Consider the following 22,760-nt stretch of genomic DNA (forward strand, 5'->3'; position numbering starts at 1 on the left):
TCACTATAACTCACAAACACATTTTCTTCCAGGACTGCTGCAGTTTCAGCCTAGCCCTCCAGGGGAGGGGTTGATTGCTCCAGCATTAGAACCTGCCCACGTCACTGTTAATGAGGAAGATGGACAAGTCCGTCTGCCTGTGGCCAGGGCCCAAGGCCTTTTGGGAAGGGTCATGGTAGGATACAGGACCACCCCCTTCACAGCATCCAGTCCTGAAGACTATGAGGTCAGTTTTCCCTCAAGTCTTCTATCTTACTGATGCCATTCTGATGACTTATTGATAAATGTAGAGATTTTAACTTTTGGCCCCAGTTTTCAACTTTCTGCCGTGCAGCTTCGATTGATTCCTGTTTTTCTGTATTTCATTGTCAGGACTCAGAGGGCATGCTGGACTTTCTTCCAGGGGAGAGGTTGAAGTTCATTACTGTCACCATCATAGACAATCCTGTCCCTGAACTGGACAAGATTTTTAGAGTAGAGCTCTACAATGCTGATGGAGGAGGTGAGAAATTCAACATAGTGTTTTAATAGATAGTGTGTTTTAGAACTACTTTATCTGCACTTTTTCTTTAATTCACTATATTTTTATTAGAAGCCTTCCATTTTCTATCCTCTGATTTAGAGTTGAAGTGAACCTGTATTCTGCCTTTCTGTTTTTGTGTGTTTTGTGATTTGTGTGTTTGTGTGCTGTGCTCCTGCGTGCTTCCCACATACCTACCTACCAACCATCCTTCCTATTTGCCCTTTGATACCTACTCCTCTGGTCTGATTCTAACCTGGTGTGACACCTGTGTGATCCTGGTGTGTGATACATCAGTGGATCAGTTTCTGCATGGTGAAGGAAGTGGTAGTGGGGAGAGTGACTCTGACTTCCTACTTCCATCCTATCAACACCATGGTAAGTCTCCCCTTCCCTAAATCCCTGAACTCCTCGTCTGTATTACGTCAACTCCCACACCGACATAATTTCTCACTCCCCAAGGTTGTATATCTAAAAGTCAAGTTCTATCATGGAACCAAGTGATGTGTGGCTGCTGACAAATACTGTTTGGATCTGATGTTTAAATCTGACCTCTAAACTTAGATAAGAATGATCAATATGAACATTTGGGCCATAAAAGCTGGGGAAGTCTCCTCTGAAACCTATATTAATGAAATTTGTGGGTGAATTGGACAACCAATCTTGAAGCTGTTGAGTGAAATATTCCCAAACCACTGTATTGATTTCTCTGGTCAGCCATGTGAAATAAGTGATACTGATAAGATGATAATAAACATATTGTATACACTGACCATGGGCAGAGATAAAACCATGATCATGTTGTTAGTATGCCACTGACCAACTCTCAAATATATTATCAACACAGTATATTGGCAAACTAATACACTGGTCTTCCATTAATTTAGATACAAATTGGCTCAAACATGGTGCACAAAAATCACCACCAACATCATAGTTAGTATCTACCAGTGCAGTCTTAAGTGCATATACATTCACACACAGCTGTGAATGTGTATGTGCACATGCATGTGTGTGTTTGATAGTGTGTGCTATTTACATTGTACTATGACCCTTGTGAGAGGTACCCAAAGAGAGTGATATGGGAAAAGCAAATAGCCTTTCAGCAGTGGTAGTAGTGGTAAGTGGTTCACATGACGTGTTGCAAACCCAAGTGCTTTACACTAAATTGGGCACTCTGAAATAACCTCCACATACACACTTCAGTCTGATGCACATGAACATAATATCACTTTATGTAGTGGTAAGAAAGTGTGTATTTTTATTATTATTTTTGTTATTATTAATATTATTAAGCTTTCTTGTTCAAAATCAGCAGCTTGATTTGATTGAAAGATGTGTCACATTTCCATTCCCTCTTCTCTAGCCGTTGGGTACTTTTCATTTACTTCACTCTTAAAAATGCAAATCCAAACTATATCTCTTAACAGTAACGCAGGATTGTATCTTGTATTGTGTGTGTGTAGCCAGCTTGGGAGCTGCTTCCCACATTACAGTGACCATCGCTGCTTCTGATGATGCCCACGGAGTGTTCCAGTTCAGTCCTGATTCCCTGTCTGTTAACGGGACAGAACCTGAGGATGGACGTAGCTCTGTGGTCCTACAGGTCAGTAGTCAAGATGTTGATACTGCTCTGAGAACAAAGTTAGTTACTATTTTTAAATGCAGCATAACATACAGTAATGTTCATCATCATACAAAATCTTTTTTTCCTCTCCCAGGTGGATCGGTCCTTTGGTGACCTTTCCAATGTAACTTTGTTCTGGGAGGCTGATCCCAGCTCCGAGGGGGAACTCGTCAGCAGGTTTGGTAACATCACCTTTGGTGTAGGTCAGACATCAGAGAACATCACCATCAGAGTTGCCCAGGATGAAATCCCTGAACTGGACAAGAGTTTCACCGTGTCCTTGGTTAACGTCTCCCACGGTCGCCTGGGTGTCCAGACTTCTGCTACTCTGACTGTGCTCGCCAATGACGATCCTTATGGTGTTTTTGTATTTTCTAATGTCACGACGCCCGTCCCACTTCCTGAAGCAGACTCAACCGTCACCCTTACCATCCTGCGACAGAGAGGCCTGATGGGACGGGTGTGTCCCACTATAGAAGATTTATGAACTGAATAGGTGTAGAAGTATAGAAATTACTGCCAATTCTGTGACTGGCAGCATTCTTTAATAAAATAATGTGATATGTTTTATTGAGGTGAATTTTAAGATGATGATTCTGTGTCTTTGACTTGGAATAAATAATTAAACCAAATTGATAGATGCTCACTTGTTATGGATTAATTATATAATATAATTATATTTTTGCAATATTCATTTACCCAGGTGCGAGTCACGTACGTGACACTAAAAGAGGCCGATCCGGCACCTTACATGACCCCCGATGTGGGCCGAGCCTCTGAGGGGCGGGACTTTGTTCCTCTCCTGGATTCCGTCGTGTTCTTTGCCAATCAGAGTGAAGCAAACATCACCCTCAGAATTCTGGATGATGAGGATCCAGAAAGAGACGAGTCAGTGTTTGTGAAGTTGATCGGTGTTCAACTCATCAAAGGAGAGCAGGAGAGGCTCAGTAAGCTACTGACACAGATTTTACCTGAAAAAGTAATTTTAAATGTAATGATACTTCAACCATACTACACTACACTGATAAAATATCCTCTTACTGTCCCTTACAGTTTCCAGTTCCCCTTCTCTGGGCCCCAAGACAGACATTGTAGCCCAGGTGATAGTGGAGGCCAGTGACGATGCTTTTGGAATCCTTCAACTGTCAGCTTCTGCCGTCAGTGTGGCTGAGCACTATGTTGGTCCCATAATAAACGTCACACGTGTAGGGGGGATTTTTGCTGACGTATCTGTCAAGTTCAGAGCCGTGCCTTTGACCGCCAGAGTCAGTAAGTGTTGGGCAGTGTAAATTGTCTCTACAGTTTGTGTGTATAGAGGTTTGCCATGTTCATACATGTGTGCATATGTGTCATCCTGTAGGTGAGGACTACAGCGTAGCCTCCACTGATGTGGTCCTTCTTGAGGGGGAGTCCAGTAAATCTGTACCCATCTATGTCATCAATGACCTGATCCCTGAGCTGGAGGAGACCTTTCTTATTGAACTGCTCAACCAGACCACTGGAGGAGCTCTGCTGGGAGAGCTCACACGTGCCATTATCACCATACTGCCTTCTGATGACCCTTTTGGTGCCTTTGGTTAGTTTCAGTCTTTTCATCTTGTATGCACAATTATACTGTTTTCAGTATTATGGTTTGATTTCAATAAGTTACAGGGTCCTTCAGCAAGTTCTTGACTTTGTTTTATTTCTACTTAGTCTTCCAGGCTGTCCCAGTCACCATAGAGGAACCAGGATCTAGCTCCATTGAGGTCACGCTGCCTATAGTCCGTAATGCTGGTACTATTGGAACAGTGGTAGTTCAATGGCAGGCCACTGTCAATGGTAAACTAGCTGTGGGGGACATCCGACCCACATCAGGAGAAGTGAGGTTTGCTCCTGGAGAGACCATGAAGACACTTCGAGTGGAGGTCTTAGCTGATGATGTTCCTGAAATCACTGAGGTAAGGAACTGAGACTGAACATAACAATATGAATGGTCTAAATTAGGACATTTACTGTATTTACAGGTCGCAGTGTATATAAACTCTTTCTGTCTTTTCTAGATAATTAAGGTAGAGCTTACTGGTGCCAGTAATGGGGGAAACCTTGGAGCTGACACATCTGTTAACATTATAGTGCCTGCCAATGACAACCCCTATGGGACAGTCTTCTTTGAACAGTCTGTTTACCGCATTCAGGAGCCATTGGAAGGAGTGTATAGAGCCAATATTAGTGTCCACAGGAGGTACTTTTGATGATTTTTTTTTTTCTGCAAAAATAGTTTTTTTGCTGTTTTTTACTACTTACACTAACCCCCCTTTTCCTATCATCTGTCTTTTTTCCATCATCACCATTGCTTTCGTTTCAGAGGGGGTCACTTTGGTCGCTTAAAGATCCTGTACAGCACCTCCGAGATTGATGTTGTTGGCTCAGCTCAGGCCGAGGGCCAGAACCTGCTTATGTACTATGAACCCCCAAAACCAGGCGTTCCATCCACAGCCCCCCATAGGACAATAAACATCACTGGTCAGAGAGACCCCCTGGCTGCATGTGCTGCTGCATGTCTGAGAGAGCATGCCTGCCAGGCCTTCTCTCTTTCATCAGCCGTGACCCCACCATCCTGCACTTGGGTAACTTCAGGGGCAGACCAGCTGACCACAAAATCCCAGGTTATGACTTACGTAAAAAATGTCACTGCAGCCGCAGTCCTGTTCAGTGCCCAGGCTGTGGCAGGGAGTGATTACACCCCTGTGACAGCTCAAAGTGCCTTCATGGAGGATGGTTCAGGGGTCGCCAACCTCACAGTCCAAATTTTGACTGATAAATTCCCTGAAATGGCCGAGAGTTTCTCCATAAAGATCTTAAAGGTAAAATCCAATAATATGTACAGTGTATTGCTCAATATTAATGGTTTCTTACACACATTCTATTCAAGTTTATTCAAGGTTACAGCAAATTGTATAACAAATAAAACATATAACCATGTGTTGTTTGAAGGTCGAGCTGATGAATCTGACGGTGGCACAGAAGAACCTGCCCTCGATTGGCCAGCCAGACAAAGCTGTGGTGACTATAGGGATGAATGGCGATGCATTTGGCATATTTTTGATATACAGCCTCAGCTCCAACGCCACTAACGAGGGGCTCTATCTAGAGGTTCGAGAAGAACCTATGGTTGTGGTGCCCCTGGTTGTAGAAAGGAGGGGAGGAAATGTAGGGGCTGTCACTGTAGAGTGGAGGTTTGTTGGAGGGAAAGCCACACCGGATGCTGACTTCACAGGGACTGGAGGGACTCTGGTTTTTAATGGTAGGTGGATCACTCACTGATGAGCAAAAGCATGCACTTTTATAATTCTCTATGAAGAATTATATTTAAAAAAATGCATTTCAACTCCTTAGAAGTAGTTACTTGGGACAATGTCCTAATTAAACCTTCACCATTGGTCCATGTATCTTGGAATTCTTCACATGACATTTAAATGTGTTTGCTTTCATTTATCTAATAGTCAGGAGAATTGAAAGATCCTAGCATGTACTCTTAACCATGTTCCACATACTTTATCCTCTGTGTCTACAGGTGATCTGAAGAAGACAATAGAGATAGTAATCAGAGATGATATTGAACCAGAGGACAACGAGAGCCTCATGATTGGTCTTGTCAATACGGAGGGAGGAAGTCGAATCCTGCCCAGCTCTGATACTGTAACCATAGTGATACTGGCTAATGATAATGTGGCTGGGATAGTAGGACTCCATCCATCCTCACGTTCTGTCATCGCCAGAGAGGGTGCGTAGTTATTTTTGATGCTTTGTAAGTTTGTTTGGATGTACAATATACATCATGTATGTCCATTATCACACCCATACATTGTATTTCAAACCTTTTTCCATTGTCACTAGAGATGTGTCCTAATTATGTGTGAGTGCAAAGGTAAGGGAATACACTCATAGCAATGGCAGCTTGCAGCAACAGGTGGTCCCTGTGGCTGTCTGTCATTATCAGGAAATTATGTATGCATGAGCAGTTGACGTCTCACTGAGTATAATCCATACAATTAGAGACCCTCAACTGTCTTTACCTGGATCTATAAGAAAACCTTTTTACATTATCTTCACTTATAATTTAAACTCATAAAATGAGTATCTGCAAAGCTTTGGGAGTTAAAGCTTTGGAAAGGCTTCTCATGTACTGCACTATCCTATTCTGATTATGCATAAATTTCACTCACAGTTAATGAAAAGGAGAAAAGAAGACCACTCCTGGTTTTGCATCGAACGTTGGGGCTGACTGTGTCATATTTTGTATTACAGGTGAGAAGCTGTCCTTGTTAGTTTTGAGGACAGCTCCAGGTCTGGGTAATGTCACTGTGGACTGGACTATACAAGGGTCCCTGGTAGACCGGACTTTCACCAAAACCTCAGGGAGGCTTTTCTTTGCTGAGGTAAAATACTGGATGGAGATCATTTTACAGTTTGTTGTGACAGCACGGTTACAGAAATGTGTACAAAGGGCCAGTTCAGTTGTGCACTGTAGCAATGCAGACAATGGCATATACCAGCATGTTGTCATTGTTGTTGATTGTTGATCATTGTTCGTAATTTAAATTGTTATAAACTGTGGTTTGGTATCTACAGCAGGAACTATGTATTTTATTATGTATCTCCTACAGGGAAAGCTGAATGACACCATTGACCTACAGCTTCTTGATGATGCCACACCAGAGGACAAAGACGAATACAAAGTTTCCTTGTCCAACATACAAACTTTTGGTAACACATCTGCTCTTAGTACCTCTGTGGTTGATAATCATGCATTAGCTTATTGTATTATGATACACATGAGCTATATTTTCTAATAAAACCACAAGTACCTCAAAATAACCCTAATCAGAATTCTTACACAGATTGACATTTTCCTGACACAGGTGTTGCGGTGACCGGCCATGCTGTCCTTGATGTTCAGGGCAGAGAGGCAGTGCTTACTGTTGACACCAGCGATGTACCCTATGGGATACTGAGCATTGCCCCATCATCCCTCAGGGTGTCCACAGAAGAACAGGACCGAACTATTAACATCTACATCAACAGGGAGTTTGGAGCTTCAGGTCAGTGGGCTGAGTGTAAAGACAAAAATGTGTAGTAGGAATGAATAAGTTCCCTGTGAATTAGATTTATTCCATTTAACTGCTAATCACTAATTTGTTGATTATATACATATTTGAATCCTTGGCTTTTTTAGCTGATATTATGCCTAAATGTTTTCATCCAGGAGCTGTGAATATCACCTATGAGGTTATCAGAGGTTCTCTACAGGACTTATCCCAGGTAGAGGGTGCTCTCGCTGACCCGGGACAAGACTTTGTCTCTGGAACTGGTTTTGTGATCCTTCAGGATGGACAGACTTCTGTTGCCATTCCTGTCACCATACTGGAGGTAAAGACTGTGACCGTCTTCTATTTATTCTATTCTTTAATTGGTCTGTCCATCAAACTTGTTAGCTAAGGTGATATATGAGAAAAGATGGATTTTTAACATACCATTGTGGCATGATTTATCTTTCCACTATACTTCATCATTTACAATTCTTTATTGCTTTGCTTATTGAGGGGAAAGCAGTAGGGGAAAGCATCATCAATCAAGAAGCAGCAAATTTTAACCATTGCTCCACCATCAGTCTGATATTAAGAAAACATTGAGACATGGCATTTTTGTGCTGACTGCTATTAGTGTTACCTGCATTGTTTGTGGGGTTGGAAATGATTTGATCTCTGCCAAGATAAGCTCTTATGTTATGCAAGCTCTACTCAGTTGAAGCAGATTTGTTTGAATGTTGAATTTTAAGCTTTTCATTTCCCTTTGTTTTACCAGGACGACATTCCAGAGTTGCAGGAGTTCTTCCTGGTCAACATTACATCAGCAGTACTCATCACAACCCTTGCCACTGTTCCCCAACTAGGTATAGAGCAGTTAAGCAGCTTAAATCTGATCTGTACTGATTATTGAATTACTTTGTGCCATTACTGCAGCAAATTACGAGTAAAGATCTTAATAGATTATCCTCATTGTCTCTCCCTGTTAGTTTTATTTTTCTGATGTATTCAGCATCTTCTTTAGTTCTCTAGTGAAATTTGTGAATTTACTTTCTTCCTTTTCTTCCTATAATTTATCCCAATTCTACATCACTTTGCTCTGTTTGATGAGTAGAGGTAGTGTATTGCACATTGCCAGGTAAAATACACTTTCATATGCTCACAAGCTTTGCCTAAAATGCCATGTAGCCTGATGTACAATAGTCTTGTATTGTACATTGAATTACAACATTGTAGTTGACTGTCAAAGTGCGCCATGACAGAGCTTTGGTAGTTACTGCTACTGTTTTTGCATAATGCAAACCACAGTCCAATTTATGAATGAGTAACTTTAGAAAGTGATGAGTAGACAGAATACTATGGGCTGAGCAGGACTTGGAGACTCCCAGAATACTATCGGCCTTCTGCCTGGAGACGCACAGTAAACACACGGCCGTTCTTTTGGCAGCAGTCATTATGTGGCTTGGATGGTGAGATTGATGCTTTCCATGATTGAGGAAGCCTGGGGATTTGGTGGGAGCCGAGTAGCACTGTGTGGTGAGGTGAGAGAAAGCCAAACTAAACCCATAGCTGGCCTCCCAGTACCTTGGCCATAGAGTGAATGGGAGAAGACTATTCAGGGGGTCATAAATCAGTCCACCCAAAAGACTTGGCTGCTCAACCTCCCAAGCCACTTACAGAAGACGCTTCTTAGCTGTAATCCTTTGCTCAAATGTGGCATGAGAAAAATTAGATCCTCTAGAGTTTGATCTTGCACAACTTGCTGTTGGAGCTTGCACTGCAGCTATAGCCCTAAAGTCAGTGCCAGTGCCGTTGCTAGTGCTAAGTGTTTTTTTTTTTCCCCTAGACACTCAGGGTTTGGTGGCAGAGGTCAGCATTGCTGCTAATGATGGAATTAGAGGAGTCATTGAATGGACAAACACCATGTAAGAAAGCACCTATGATTAACAGATTTCTTATATTGATTTACACATGCTGTAATTAGAATGTTTTTTTCCCATACAAATATGTTTGTGGTTTCCAGGTTTGAAGTGAATGAATCGATAGGGGTGCTGACTCTAGTGGCCTACAGGAACAAAGGGACATATGGAAATGTCTCTCTTTTCTTCTACGCTCAGAACCTCGAGGCTCAGCAAGGACTGGACTACAACACCAGCGAAATGGTCAGCCATTCACACACACAATCAGAGACCCACACTTACACACTAACATGGAATATCATGCACTGTGTAATATTTGTAGTAGTATGATTTTTTTCAACTGAAAATCCTTCTGTCCACCCAGATGCTTCATTTTGTTGATGGCGAAAGGCATAAGTTTGTAGAAGTGCAGATCATTGATGACGACATTCCAGAGGGAGCTGAAAGATTCCAGCTGATCATGTCCGAGCCTTCCCCTGGGCTGCAATTGGGCACCAATACTACAGGTAAATAGAGCAGAATAGAATAGAATAGAATTTGGGAAATTTTCAGTGCAGTAGAATCAAGAAGCACAAGACTTTCGAAAAAAACTGTATATTTGGTCAAAATCTACAAAATGTGCAATTCATGGTGAAGAATTAGTGGAGATTTTCGTTAAGAGGGTTAGGAATTTGATAAATTAACATGTGAGATAAAAGAGGTGTTATACCAAGGCCAAAGAAAATACTTGTTTCTGACTGAATGGGAGGCTTTATAGGATTTGTAGGATTTTTAAAGTTCTTTATCATTCTCACATTGTTCCAATTAACAGTTTAATCACTGGTCTACATCACAGGGCAAAGTAAATTAAACAGTGGGTAACCACAGCAACTGTACATCTTCTTCGTGTTGTTCCTAACCATGAGTTCGACTGACCACTAACAAACTAAAAAAAAAATATTAATGTAAACACAACGCAACTTTTTTCTTTATGGTAAGCGGTAAAATAAACACAGTACCACACAATGTGGTGAAATGGTTTATGAAAACAGACTCTGTGGAGGCCACCATTCAATCAGTTATTTGCATCACGGCATATCAGGTTAAATACCTTATCGTGTACTCTTAAACTGGACAGGACATGAAATGAGGCATTATACATGATTGCTTAACACTAAAAAAGTATTTAAAAGATATTAAATTAATGTCAAGTTTACAAGAATTGATAATATATAAGAATTTATTCTCATGTAACCATATGTAACTTTGATATTATTCTCCTTAAATACGTCTCTCTATTTACTTACAGCAACCGTGAATATCCTGGCCAGTGACGATGGACATGGTGTCATCTCCTTTAACACCAGCGAGCATTTCTTATTGAAGGAGCCCACATCTGTGTCGGTGCTGAGTGAAAGTGTGGCCACCCTGTACGTGGTACGGAACCCTGAGAAAGGCACATTTGGCACCATAACCGTTCAGTTTTCCATCACAGATGCCAATGGCAGCCTAGCAGAGGGCGACCTGATGCCAGCACAAGGGTTTGTGGTACTGGAGGATGGAGTCAGGTTTAAGGTGAGAGAAAATAGATTTACAGCATTTAAACATGAGAAGTCATGTACATTATAAAAGACTGATATTTCTTTTTCACTCAAAGCTTTGAAATTTTACTGTATAATACATATTAGTAGTCAGTATTTAGTTACTTCAAATATCAGTTTCAGATTTTATGTTTACTGTTTTTGTAATGTAAAATGGATTTTATGTTTTGAGCCTTCATTCTTCTGCCTATAACATACAGAAAAGCATTTTGCCAGTTATGTTTATTTGGCTAGTGAGTTATTGTTTTATCTGTGTTGTTTCAGATGCTGGAGATCTGGGCAGTGCTGGATGCTGAGCCTGAAGTGAATGAAACTTTCACAGTGACCCTGTCAGACCCAACAGGAGGTGCACGGCTGGGTGACCGACTCCACACTCTTATCACCGTCCTGGAGAACCTTGCTCCTTCTGGCTTGTTCCGCATCAGACCTGCTCTCAACAGGTCTGGATCGAATTGCACTAAGAAGGCCCTCAAACTTAAGAAAACATAAACCCTTGTTGAAAATGTGTACAAATACATAAGCATGTACACACATGTAAAACATGTAAATGTAGTTTTATCAATTGTATATGCATTTTCTGGACAGATCTAACACAGAAGTGGTGATTAATGAAGGTGGTGGAGCAGTCTTCCTCATCGTGTCTCGCAGCAATGGTCTGGAGTCAGCTGTCAGTGTGGAATGGGAGACACAGTCTGTCACAGCTTTTGCCTCTGGTGAGACCAATAAATGTTTGTATTCAAAGTCTCAAGCTCCTGTAATCTCCTCTTTTCTTCTGTCGCTCCTTTTATCCCCCTTCTCTTCTAATAATCAATGTCATTATAATTCCTTTTTCTTACTTGTTTCCTCCAGAGGGTCATCTCCCAGTGATGGGTGTGTACCAGAGCTTTGAGGACAACCCCACTTCTGCTTGGTGCTCCCTCCCTGAAGGGCCTGCTTTCCTTGCTATGAGGCTGGATAAGAGTCCCACTGTTGGATCCTCCCACACTTTGGCCACTCTCTATCGATGGCAGGGTGTTTTTGTGCCAGTAGAGGTAGGATAACTACAGTATTGTTCCTCTCAACCAGCACCTGATCCTCCTACTGCAAACACATATGCTCACAGAACTAATTTATAACTATTTACATTATAATCATAAAAAAAATCGTAATCTTTTTTGTCATTCCAGTCTGTCAGGATTCAGGACCCAAGCTCTTGTATCGGGTTTGCAGTTAATAACTCTACCTACATAGCCATCACACATAGTGGCCCTCCCTTTTCCCCTGCTGCCAACCTCAGCATCTTTAAACTACAAATGGACCTCAATGTCACATTGGTAAGTATCATCCCAATTGTGGTACTCGTTGCTTACATCAAGTTTTTGTACATTGGCACAGTTTCATTCCCTTGTTTTGTGTTGCCTTCATATGAATTAGTGCAATCTGATTTCTTTAGGCACAAACCTTAGGTGTTGAAGCTTTGGATGTGAAACACTTTTCCACTGAAGGCAGAGATTATCTGATCGCATCAAGCCAGGTGAGGCTTACTGTTCCACTGTCTAGACTTTAAGTGAGGCTTGAACTCAATAACACAGATTTTTATGTGTTTTCAGGTGTGTCAAGATCATTAAAACGGGTAAAATTCCTCATTGGAGTAATTTCAAGTCCTGTTATTTTGTTTTTTTTGTGCTATAGATTTTTGTTTGGAGTGGAGGCTCCTTCACCCTTCTCCAGACCCTTGACTTTGAACAGGACATCCTCAGTGTGACTCCATTCACTCGTGCAGCTGTTCCTTACTTGGTGGTGTGCGTAGACAAACAGACTCTCAGCTGCCTCCTGCTTCAGTGGATGAGCGGAAGGTTTCTGAATCCAGAGCCGCTCCCACTCAACGGCAGAGCCAGTCTGGTGGAGGCAATCCACACAAGAGCAGATGACACTCTTCTGTTGGTTGTTATTGAGGGTAATTGTCTTACTTTGACTTCCCATAACATTAATAAATTGTCTTTTTATTTTGCACATTTAAACAACCACTGCCAGTCTCGTCTTGAATTATGAGAGCATCAATGAGCAGATGTGACAAGCAAAATTTGTAAATTTAAAATGTATGTGTTAGTTGACTGTATTGCAGAGACTACATATTTAGAAATGGCTCAGAATGGAAGTTAAATGCACTTAATCTATGCTATGTTAAGAGGATAGTTGTGTTTTTACAATAATGAGATGCTATTTTCTGCGGTTCACTGTACTTTTTAGTGGATTGGGTGGTGGTTAGATGCTGGTTAGGATAGCACAAACAAATCGGTGATACTTTAGAAGGGACACAGAAACTATGTGTCTATTACAGACAAAATAGCCTTGTACAGTTGTCTCAACTAACATGACAAAATGCACAAGGTAGTGCCAGATCATATATTTATACTACACTCTGTATATTTTGATGAGACATAATCTCTCTGAGTCTGCAAAAGTGGTGAGTTTCCCTGTCTCAGACCTGTTGTGGGTTTACTGGAAAGGCCTCAGTGCGGAGGAGAGCAGAGCCACAGAGGGACACAGAGGTTGTAATTTGTCAGTCTTGGGTGTGTCAGTAAGACCAGTCCTTACTTTACATAAACGTGTTATTCTAGTGTGAAAGAATGTAAATGTGTGTTCATGTATCTTTCTTCAGGTCTCTCTCCATCCTGTGAGGTGTTATGGTGGGGCTCAGGGCAGCGTTTACCTCAGCTGTATCAATCCATTCCTCACCCAGGCCTCACCTCTATTCATCCCTTTACTGCTCCTTCTGGAGTCAGTAAGTACATATGTTATCGGATAAAGTGCTTTGTTTGTAAAGATAGCTTTCATCATTTTAATCCAGTTGCACTATTGAAATCCTTTCATTGGACATCTTGATTAAATCAATTAAATCTCATCTCCTCTCACAGCTTATTTCCTGCTAGCTGGTAGAAATAGCTCATCGCTCTACTCTTGGAGGTCTGATGTCAACCTGTTCACCATGATGCTGAGGGCCCCTCCAGCCATTAGCTTCCTCTCTTTCATGGTCCCGTCCCTCAACACCACCAAGATCCTCTTGGCTTCCACTGAGGAGAACAGTTCCACAGTTTATGAATTCACTTCTGTCTCCAATCAATCTGATTTCATACCCAGGTATCCAAATAGTTTTTTCTAAGTCTGGAATGTGCTAGTGTTTGCTCATGAAGGCAAATCCTGCTCAAGGACAAGTAAGACAAAAAAGACAAACTAATTTATGTCGTTTTCTTCATTTCCTCACATTCAGTTATGGCGAGTTGCACTTTTTACCAGGCGATAGTGAACTGCAGATAGCAGTGAATGTCATAGATGATGACATCCCTGAGAAGCAGGAGAGCTTTCAGGTTAGCCTGAAGAATCCAAAGGGTGGGGCTGAGATTGGATTTGGTGGTCAAGTGACTGTCATTGTCCCGACCAACGATGATGCCCATGGAGTCATTGGCTTTGCTCAGGTTAGCAGATAAACCTTTTGATGTAAGATAGCCTGTGCCATAGTAGTCTTCATATTACAGCAATTGTGTTAAAAGCCACTTAAAGTTAGGTAAACCACATCAGAATCATTTGAAGGTCATTTTTAAGCATCATATTCATCACATTATCATTACCTCTCTGCAGAATTCTCTATCTATGGAAGTGGAGGAACTGGAACAAAATAATCAAATTTCTCTGAGTGTTCAGAGGAGAAGAGGGACTTTTGGCAGACTGACTGTTCATTGGACTGCTAATGGCAGTCTGGCAGACATTTATCCCACTTCAGGAGTGGTGAGTTAACCTCCTATTATACTTACTTATCATAATAAAACAGACACATTACTGTATCTATTGACAACATGTTTGAATATGCAATGTTATCAAAGTTTAAAAGTGGCATAATAATAATAAAGTAATGTCACTGATTTGTGAAATGAAGTTAACATTTTGTTTTCCATAATAGGTAACGTTTTCAGAGGGCCAATCGGTAGCGATCATCTCACTGACTGTGATAGCAGATGGTGTGCCAGAACTGAGAGAGAGTGTCACTATCACCCTCATGGATGTCACCACTGTGGGGCTTCAGGACCTACAGCAGGCTGCAGTCGTTGACAAGCAGCGGGCACAAGCTCTACTCACCATCCTACCAAATGGTTCTCCCTACGGGGTGATTGGATGGCATCTGGACTCACAGTTTACACTAACACAAGAACCACAGAGTAAGAATTTCTGTTGCAAGAGATGAATGAACGAGTGATGATTAGTCACTAAATGTTTATTTCACAGCGCATTGCAGTTACATATTGAAAGATAATCCTCTCTAATAGAGTTAAGCTGGTTGCTGAATACCAGTCATTCATTTTATTTTTGAATAAGGATTCTTAAGGAGCTATTACGGTAATCACGCTTTGAGATTTACTGTAAAGGAGATCTGCAGCGGTTTCCAGGATTTGAAGTAATTTAGGATTTGTCTTAATCTGTGTTTTGGAGGTTAGCCGAGATGTAAGAGTAGTCTGTGTGGTACAGTAACATACCTCTGTCCTTCAAATATTATTTAACCTACATGTATGGGATTTTTACAGTTTCAAGTTGTTGTTGCCATCTTCCTTAACATGACACATCTTGGAAATAATAATTTTCATGCTGTTTTTTTAACATTGTGTAACCTCCCTTTTCTTCCAACCTGCAGGGGTTCCAGTCAATGTGACCCTGTCCATAGTGAGGGAGCAGGGCTCCTCAGGTGAGGTGGCAATCCATTACCAGACCAGACCAGCCCTATACCAGCCCCCATCCAACCAGGCCACCGCAGGACGGGACTACACCACCAAAGACGACACCATCATCATGATTGATGGTGCTACTGTGGCCCTTGTTACTATCACAGTCCTACCGGTAAGTATGGACTGTTGTGTAATAGAGCTGATTAAATCTATCTGAATGAAGAAAAATAAATTAGGAATATGACAGTGTTATGATAATGCTCTTCTTAAAATGCACTGTCTCCCATCATCTTTTGGAATGAGGTATAATAGATTTTCTTGCTCAATCTTTGTCACAATTTTAATCTTCCTTTCTAAGTTTTCCTTCATCTCACACCTCCCACACTTATGCCCATTCAGACTGGTGTGTGTGTAGATTGGGGTCTGTTTCTTCCCTTCAGGATAAAACTAACCAAGCAGCCCTGCTGACTATCAGACTAGCCTTAAAATGCCACGTGTAGTCAATCAAAAGAGGGAAAATGCAGCTCTGTCCCTTCCTTTCTGCATTCCATTCAAATACTCCCTCTATACCCATTCACTTTTCATCAACTTTTCCTTTCCTTGTATCTATGGTTACTGTCTATCTCTTCTCTTTGCTTTTTTTGCTTTTTCTCTCCCAGATACATTTCTGGGCCCTATAATGTCCATTTCAACCTCCCACTAATGGGATTTTATGATTATTTTGTGTGTTTATACTAGAGGTTGAAGTAAATGATGTGAGACACAGTTTGCCAGTCTTTTGTGACTGCAAGGCTTCATTAATACTTTTATGAGGATAAGTTGTATAAATCTCTTAAAATGTTGCGCTATCCAAGATGATTCCTGTTTGCACCATTAACTGCAGTTGTGTAACCACAAAGCTAAATTTAGTGACAAAGCTTATGACTTTGAGAGAGAGTAAGAGCATCTGTTCATGCATATGTGTGTTTGCCTAAATGTGTGTTTTCTAAGGATGACATCCCAGAGCTGGCAGAGAGTTTCCTGGTAAATATCACCAGTGTGGAGCTAGTTAGAGGGTCAGTTGGAGCAGGCCAGCCCAGTGTAAAGAGACCTGGTATGGAAGTGGCGGAAGTAACCATCCAGGAGAACGATGACCCTCGAGGGATTCTGCAGTTTAATGTGTCTGAGGTGAGAGCAGGATCATCTCTGTGACTATGACTTTGAAATTACCATGTTAAAGAGTTTCAGTCCTCTTCAACAACCTCTGAACTGATGCATAATGACACAACCAAAAGACTAAATGAATAATGTAATGTAATAATGTAATAGATATTTAAATCCTAAATTGTATTCTTCAAAAATTAGATATTATTTCTAAACCTCTTCTCCAGGATTTCCCTGGAAGCATGCTGGCCTATGAGATACCACCACCAGACAACATCCTCCATCTGTCAGTAGTGCGACTTGCTGGTACAACTGGAAGACTGGTCATCTACTGGGAGGCTCAGCCCCTCACTGCTGATTTGAATGATTTCAGCCCTACATCTGGGAACATCACCTTTCAAGATGAGCAGGTAAATGGTTAGATTATCCATATTTAGAATGAACTTGTATTAAATATCATTGAGCCACAAGTAGAGACTGTCCACAACCACAGACGATACAGGTGTCATTATCTTGAAATCCTCAGTGTTAGATTTTGTTTCCTATCATTGTTCTTAGAGTGAAGCCATTATTGCCATCACCATCTTGGACGATGAACAAGTAGAGACTTCAGAAACCTTCAGAGTAAATTTACTGCGTGTGATTGGTGGTGCTCGACTCGGAGACGTGACTTCTGTAACTATCAGCATTCCACCTAATGACTCACCTCTCGGACGATTTGGATTTCGGGAACTGGAGGTGAGTCTAAATTAGTCATACTTATGTACACCTCCTCCATAAGCAGATTTGTGGATCACCTAGACTTAAATACACCTACATACTTTGATACCTTCTCATTCCTCCACTGCGACAAAATAAAGCACCAACACCATCTCAGATCCTTCAAATATCATCACAGTGATCCTCAACTCTGGTATAACTGGTGATGCATGTGATTTTATTGTTAGTGTCATTATATAATCACCTTACTCTGTCCTCTCTCAGGTTACTGTCAGTGAGCCAGATTTTGTGGATGATCCCGCTGCTGTGGCGACACTAGCAGTGCTGCGTAGTGAAGGAGGAGAGGGGGTGGTGACACTTGTGTGGCAGCTGGAAGGCCAGGCTAAAGATGACCTCTCACCTTTCAATGGAACACTTGTCTTCACTGAGGTACAATATAAAAGGGGTGGTGTCATTGTCCCACCACACAGTACAGTATTATTTCTATGTAACAATTTAGTCTGCGTGTAATAATATGCAACATCACTCACGACATTTTGTTGTTCTTTTTGTATTTATAAAGGTCAATACATAGGTATGATGCAAGTTTCTTCATGATGTCTGCTATACAGTGATAGTGTTTTAAACCTTCCAGACTGAGTCAATAAAGACGTTTGTGATAAGAGCCCTCACTGACACTGTGCTGGAAGGAGATGAGCACTTCACTGTCCAACTGTTTCCTGCTGAGAGTGGCACTGTCATTGACCCCCTAAATGGTCAGTATTTAGGAAAAAAAAGTTGCATGGCTACTGCATCAATTTATTATTTATTGTCTTTCATTGATATGTGCTCCCTTCACTGGTCATGCACTCCTCCAGGCTTGGCCACCATCACTATCAGGGCAGACAAAGCTGCCCTGGGGATTATTGGAATAGCAGAGTCATCCAGGAACATCATCATTGGAGAACCTCAGGGAGATTACAATGGCAGTGCTGTGGTCAGGTGAGATAAACATCACTGGAAGATATATGAGAGCTTTAATTTTCAGTGCCTCCTTTGTTTGGTTAAGAATTGAATGTGAAAATCCTTTGGTGTATGTATCATTTTCTATATGTGTGTGTCTCCCAGCCTTGTGCGAGGGCCAGGTGTTTTTGGGGAGGTCCAGGTTTACTGGAATATCACCCCAGCTGTGGTTTCGGAGTTCAAAGAGATCTCTGGCATTGTGATTATGAGAGACAGACAGTCTGTTGCCACCATCATTCTGAAGGTACTGAGTAATATGGATTGTGGTGTTCATTGAAAAATTAGGAGATTGTCTGCAGAATACACATATGTAGATAAAAATGCATCATAATAATGACCTTCTGCGTGCTTTCCATAAGTAACCTTGTCATATCCATCATGATACCAGGCCCTGGATGATGATTTCCCTGAGGAACGACGTGAGTACAGGCTTACACTCATGTCTGCCACCCCAGGACTGGAAATCAGTCCCATAGCGCAGCATGCCAGAGTTATTATGGCAGCCAGCGACAACCCCCATGGCCTGTTCTCCTTCACCCAGCACCAGATCAGGGCGACTGAGGAGGAGGGAATGGTGAGTACAGAGTCATGTACAGAAAACATATAGACTACATCTGATATACTATAGTCAAAAACCTAACCCACAGCTACATGCTTTTCCCCAGGTGAATGTGACAGTTAATCGCTCTTTAGGCAGTCAAGGTAGTGTGCGGGTCACCTATCAGACCTCCAGCGACACAGCAGTCAGCGGAGTTGACTTCACTCCAGCTTCAGGAAGACTACTTTTCACCCCAGGCCAGAACTCACAACAAATCTCACTGCGTATCTATGATGACAGTCTTCCAGAGGGGCCTGAGGTGTTCTTCCTCAACATCACCGCAGTGGAGCTAGTCAATGTCAGGTACAGTAAAATTAGTTGGGTAAAGGCCACAAATGGTTGGTCATAATGTTTATAGTAATTTCAGAAATTATGTTGCAGGTGGGACTGGAAAGTCCTCGTCATTCACATCACAGACACTGCAGAGCCTTAATTTAGTCAAAATATTGTGTTGATATGACTTTCAAAGACTTCTTGTCAGTCACTCTTCATTCTGTGTCTCCCTCTGGTGGTCAGTGCTGTGGACTACGCAGTGAGAGAGTCAGGTCTCCAGCTGGACCAGCCTCCAGCTATAGGCAACATCTCTTCTCTTACTGTGGTCATACAGACAAATGACAATGCTGAGGGTATCCTGGAGTTTAGGCAGGACTACATCAGCATTACAAGTAAGTCAAAACAAAGGCACATTGAAAAGTAGCTGTTTAATTCTAACTTATGTGCAATGTTCAAGTGAGGCAAACACACAAATATAAATCAGCTGCCATGCAAAGTTTGCAATAACACTGTGTGTTACAGAGAATAAATCCCTGTTTCCTCCTGGCTTCTTTCTTTCAGTTGAGGAGGATGCGGGCACTTTATTGATCCCAGTGGTGAGGAGAGTGGGTTCATATGGACAGGTCTCAGCTCAGTTCATTTCAAAAGGCCTGAGTGCAACTCCTGACCTCGACTACATCCTGAATAATGGCTCAGTTGTGTTCAACCATGGCCAGAATACCAGCTACATTAATGTTACTATCATAGATGACCAGGACAGGTGAGAGGAGAAATTAAGAAAACATTTTAGGTTGATTATTTAAAGTATACTGTATATTTAGGATAAAATATCAGTGCTGACTTGTACATAAATCATCAAATTTGTTTTGAAATTCTCATACAATTTATAAAGATATTCTTTTATTATAATTCAAAGTTGAAATTGTCTTCCCCAGTGAATATGCTGAGATATTTGAAGTCCTGCTGGTTGGAGCTACGGGGGGAGCAGTCCTAGGCTCTCAAAATGTTGCCAGGGTCACCATCACCAAAAATGACTCTCCAAACGGGGTGTTGCGTTTCCTCAACGAGAGCCTAATCACCTTGGTCAACCCAAACTCCACTCTAAAGCTCAACCTTGTCTTGGAGAGAGCAGGCGGTCTAGTGGGCAATGCAACGGTATCAGACAGAGAAAATTACATCACTTCAGCTCTCTCAGTCCTTGTTGCTTCCAAATTACTGTCAGATCTTAGCTTTTTAAACTTGTTTACCCTTTGACAGGTTGGCTGGATCATCCTTGGCCCTAACAGCAGAAAGGTCCTTCCTCCATTCAATACAGACATTAGAGACCCTGTGAACGGGTCCTTCTTCTTCAGGGATGGAGAGGAAGGTACACGTACCATAGAGCTGCTTATTCTCCCCCATGGTGAAGTGGAGGTGGAGGAGACATTTGTTGTAGAGCTCAACATCCTGTCTGGGGACATGGATATAGATCCTCAGGCTGGCTCTGTAACACTGAAGGTACTTCATTGATTAATGTCTGCAAGGTTGATTTCACTATGATGAATTAGAACACCTTTTGCAGAAGGAAATCTAATAGCGGGCTTCAGCATCTCTCAATGTGTTTTTGTCTCCCAGATTGAGAAGTTTGGTGACCCAAATGGTATAGTCCAGTTTACTGAGAATGCTCTTCGAGAACGTGTCTACAATGAATCCACAGAAGCAGAGGGCCCATTCAACGTTTCCCTATATATTACACGCAGAGAGGGTGTCATGGGTAACATCACGGTAAGATTACATGAACATCAGATTACATCAATGTGTATTTATATGCATTAGGTAGTACATGCCCCCTCTGTCACCAACAAGCAGCAGAAAAACAAAATAACTGGAACAATAAGGAAATGTGTCAGTTATCAGTCAAATCCTTTGTCCTTTCCTCAATCTCTCACTGAAACACACACATACATTTCTCCAACACCTTAGGTCCACTGGCAGATACAGAGTGACTCTGATATGGCAGGTGACTTCCTAGCCTTATCTGGCTCAGTGATGATCCTGGAGGGCCAAAGGGAAGCAGAAATTGTTCTGAGCCTGATGCCCGATACAGTGCCAGAGCTGGAGGAGCTCTACACTGTCCAGCTCACATCTGTGGAGGGTGGTGCCACCCTAGATGCCAACCCAAACCTCATCAGCACCCGCATTAGGTTTGTCGTGATGGTTCTGTTATACTCACTCACATATATGAAAAGTTAAAAAGTCAAAGATTTAATTAACTCAAAATTTGCCTCCCTCTCTCATCCTTAGGGTGCGAGCTAATGATGAGCCCCATGGCGTGTTTTCCCTGAACCCTGAGCGACAGTCTATAGTGGTAGTGGGGTCAGGGTCAGAGGTCAGCAGAGTTCTGGTTATGAACGTGACACGGCTCGCAGGGCTGTTTGGCAATGCTAGTGTGGGCTATAGGATCAGTGGAGTGATAGATGAAGTGATGGACATTGAGGAGATACTGGGAGGACGAGCTGAAGGGAGGCTGTTGTTGAGAGAAGGAGAGGCCTTCATCACTGTCACTTTGCCCATCAGCAGCCAGGTAAGGATGAGGATACTTAATAACAATTAAGACTTGAAAATTCTGTGAATGATTAAAAGGACCCTATTTAAGTTTTTAAGTAGTTTGTTGGTTTTTAAGCACCCATACAGCACTTGTTTGTTTTTCTACTCTTTTCTCTGTAGGTGTTTTTGGCAGTGGGTGAGAGCTTCATAGCAGAGCTGACTGATGTTAAACTAGTCGGTCCTATTCTCGGCTCTCCGCCTCATCTCCTTTATGAGGCCAGCATTGCTACGGTGACTGTGCCTGAAGAAGCTGCCAGCTCAGAGGTGAGTTGTGGATTTGGGTTTTTTTGTTTGTTTGTTGATATATGACCTCGCAAAGATAACTTCCTTTATATCGCCCTCTTTCAGGGCACTCAGAATTGTAAAAAGTGGAAGGGCCTCACAGCCTTGCTCAAGGACATTTTGTCAGGGTGGATTTGTCTTCTGGTGATATACTTACTGTGTTACTTTGCAGTTTTTTGCTTAGGAATAATTCCTTAGTTGAATATTAGGTTCCCACATAAACAACATGGACATAATGCATCTGTTTTCTTTCGTTAAGGTAGAGTAATTTACACTTACAGAAAATTAATCAATAAACATCAGTTTGTTTAATTATTTCTCAGCCACCAGAGGACAAACTTTGACGCACTGCACCATACCCCTCTGAAATCTCTCCCCACAGACTTTAATATCATGTAAAACTCACTTAAAGCCTTTATAACTGAGTTAGTGCTGAGTCCTTGACAGCTCTGTGAACACTGAACTGTTCCTTGTCCAACCTTTTGAAAGGTCCATGTAACACAACAGAGCTAATGCATTTAGCTCGCTGCTAACAATGAAATTTACAGTACATGACAAACCTTGTGGACACCACAAAAAGACATTTTACAACAAATAACTGGCTACAGCTACCCACAGAACATTCTACTGTGTATTTTTAATCCAATCCAATCTAATCTAATCCAATTCTAGCTCAGTGCTGTGAAATACAGAATAATTATAAGAGACAACAGTGCACTTATATTGTTTTTTGCTGGTTAATAATAA

General features: G+C 41.7%; 1 protein-coding gene across 2 annotated transcripts in view; it reads left to right on the forward strand.

Annotated features, from left to right (window-relative positions):
• adgrv1 (adhesion G protein-coupled receptor V1) overlaps positions 1-22,760 on the forward strand; it is a 113,177-nt gene that overhangs the window by 33,911 nt on the left and 56,506 nt on the right. For both annotated transcript variants that reach the window (XM_044369112.1, XM_044369120.1), the window contains 51 exons: positions 33-226; positions 373-502; positions 818-898; positions 1,987-2,126; positions 2,242-2,607; positions 2,851-3,094; positions 3,201-3,416; positions 3,508-3,723; positions 3,843-4,087; positions 4,190-4,371; positions 4,495-4,993; positions 5,124-5,433; positions 5,704-5,913; positions 6,438-6,568; positions 6,797-6,896; positions 7,052-7,231; positions 7,396-7,559; positions 7,995-8,082; positions 9,063-9,141; positions 9,240-9,378; positions 9,500-9,641; positions 10,424-10,689; positions 10,980-11,155; positions 11,301-11,428; positions 11,565-11,746; positions 11,882-12,028; positions 12,148-12,228; positions 12,387-12,651; positions 13,357-13,479; positions 13,613-13,835; positions 13,966-14,170; positions 14,334-14,480; positions 14,653-14,908; positions 15,379-15,581; positions 16,400-16,576; positions 16,780-16,962; positions 17,111-17,290; positions 17,537-17,701; positions 17,907-18,027; positions 18,130-18,253; positions 18,380-18,518; positions 18,663-18,848; positions 18,940-19,175; positions 19,389-19,537; positions 19,707-19,905; positions 20,081-20,300; positions 20,403-20,642; positions 20,760-20,909; positions 21,108-21,328; positions 21,429-21,708; positions 21,852-21,995. In XM_044369112.1, coding sequence (XP_044225047.1) covers positions 33-226; positions 373-502; positions 818-898; positions 1,987-2,126; positions 2,242-2,607; positions 2,851-3,094; positions 3,201-3,416; positions 3,508-3,723; positions 3,843-4,087; positions 4,190-4,371; positions 4,495-4,993; positions 5,124-5,433; positions 5,704-5,913; positions 6,438-6,568; positions 6,797-6,896; positions 7,052-7,231; positions 7,396-7,559; positions 7,995-8,082; positions 9,063-9,141; positions 9,240-9,378; positions 9,500-9,641; positions 10,424-10,689; positions 10,980-11,155; positions 11,301-11,428; positions 11,565-11,746; positions 11,882-12,028; positions 12,148-12,228; positions 12,387-12,651; positions 13,357-13,479; positions 13,613-13,835; positions 13,966-14,170; positions 14,334-14,480; positions 14,653-14,908; positions 15,379-15,581; positions 16,400-16,576; positions 16,780-16,962; positions 17,111-17,290; positions 17,537-17,701; positions 17,907-18,027; positions 18,130-18,253; positions 18,380-18,518; positions 18,663-18,848; positions 18,940-19,175; positions 19,389-19,537; positions 19,707-19,905; positions 20,081-20,300; positions 20,403-20,642; positions 20,760-20,909; positions 21,108-21,328; positions 21,429-21,708; positions 21,852-21,995 — 9,572 coding nt within the window. The remainder of the gene's footprint in view (positions 1-32; positions 227-372; positions 503-817; positions 899-1,986; positions 2,127-2,241; positions 2,608-2,850; positions 3,095-3,200; positions 3,417-3,507; positions 3,724-3,842; positions 4,088-4,189; positions 4,372-4,494; positions 4,994-5,123; positions 5,434-5,703; positions 5,914-6,437; positions 6,569-6,796; positions 6,897-7,051; positions 7,232-7,395; positions 7,560-7,994; positions 8,083-9,062; positions 9,142-9,239; positions 9,379-9,499; positions 9,642-10,423; positions 10,690-10,979; positions 11,156-11,300; positions 11,429-11,564; positions 11,747-11,881; positions 12,029-12,147; positions 12,229-12,386; positions 12,652-13,356; positions 13,480-13,612; positions 13,836-13,965; positions 14,171-14,333; positions 14,481-14,652; positions 14,909-15,378; positions 15,582-16,399; positions 16,577-16,779; positions 16,963-17,110; positions 17,291-17,536; positions 17,702-17,906; positions 18,028-18,129; positions 18,254-18,379; positions 18,519-18,662; positions 18,849-18,939; positions 19,176-19,388; positions 19,538-19,706; positions 19,906-20,080; positions 20,301-20,402; positions 20,643-20,759; positions 20,910-21,107; positions 21,329-21,428; positions 21,709-21,851; positions 21,996-22,760) is intronic.

The sequence above is a fragment of the Thunnus albacares genome, chromosome 2 (genome assembly GCF_914725855.1).
Source record: "Thunnus albacares chromosome 2, fThuAlb1.1, whole genome shotgun sequence".
Classification (NCBI taxonomy): Eukaryota; Metazoa; Chordata; class Actinopteri; order Scombriformes; family Scombridae; genus Thunnus; species Thunnus albacares.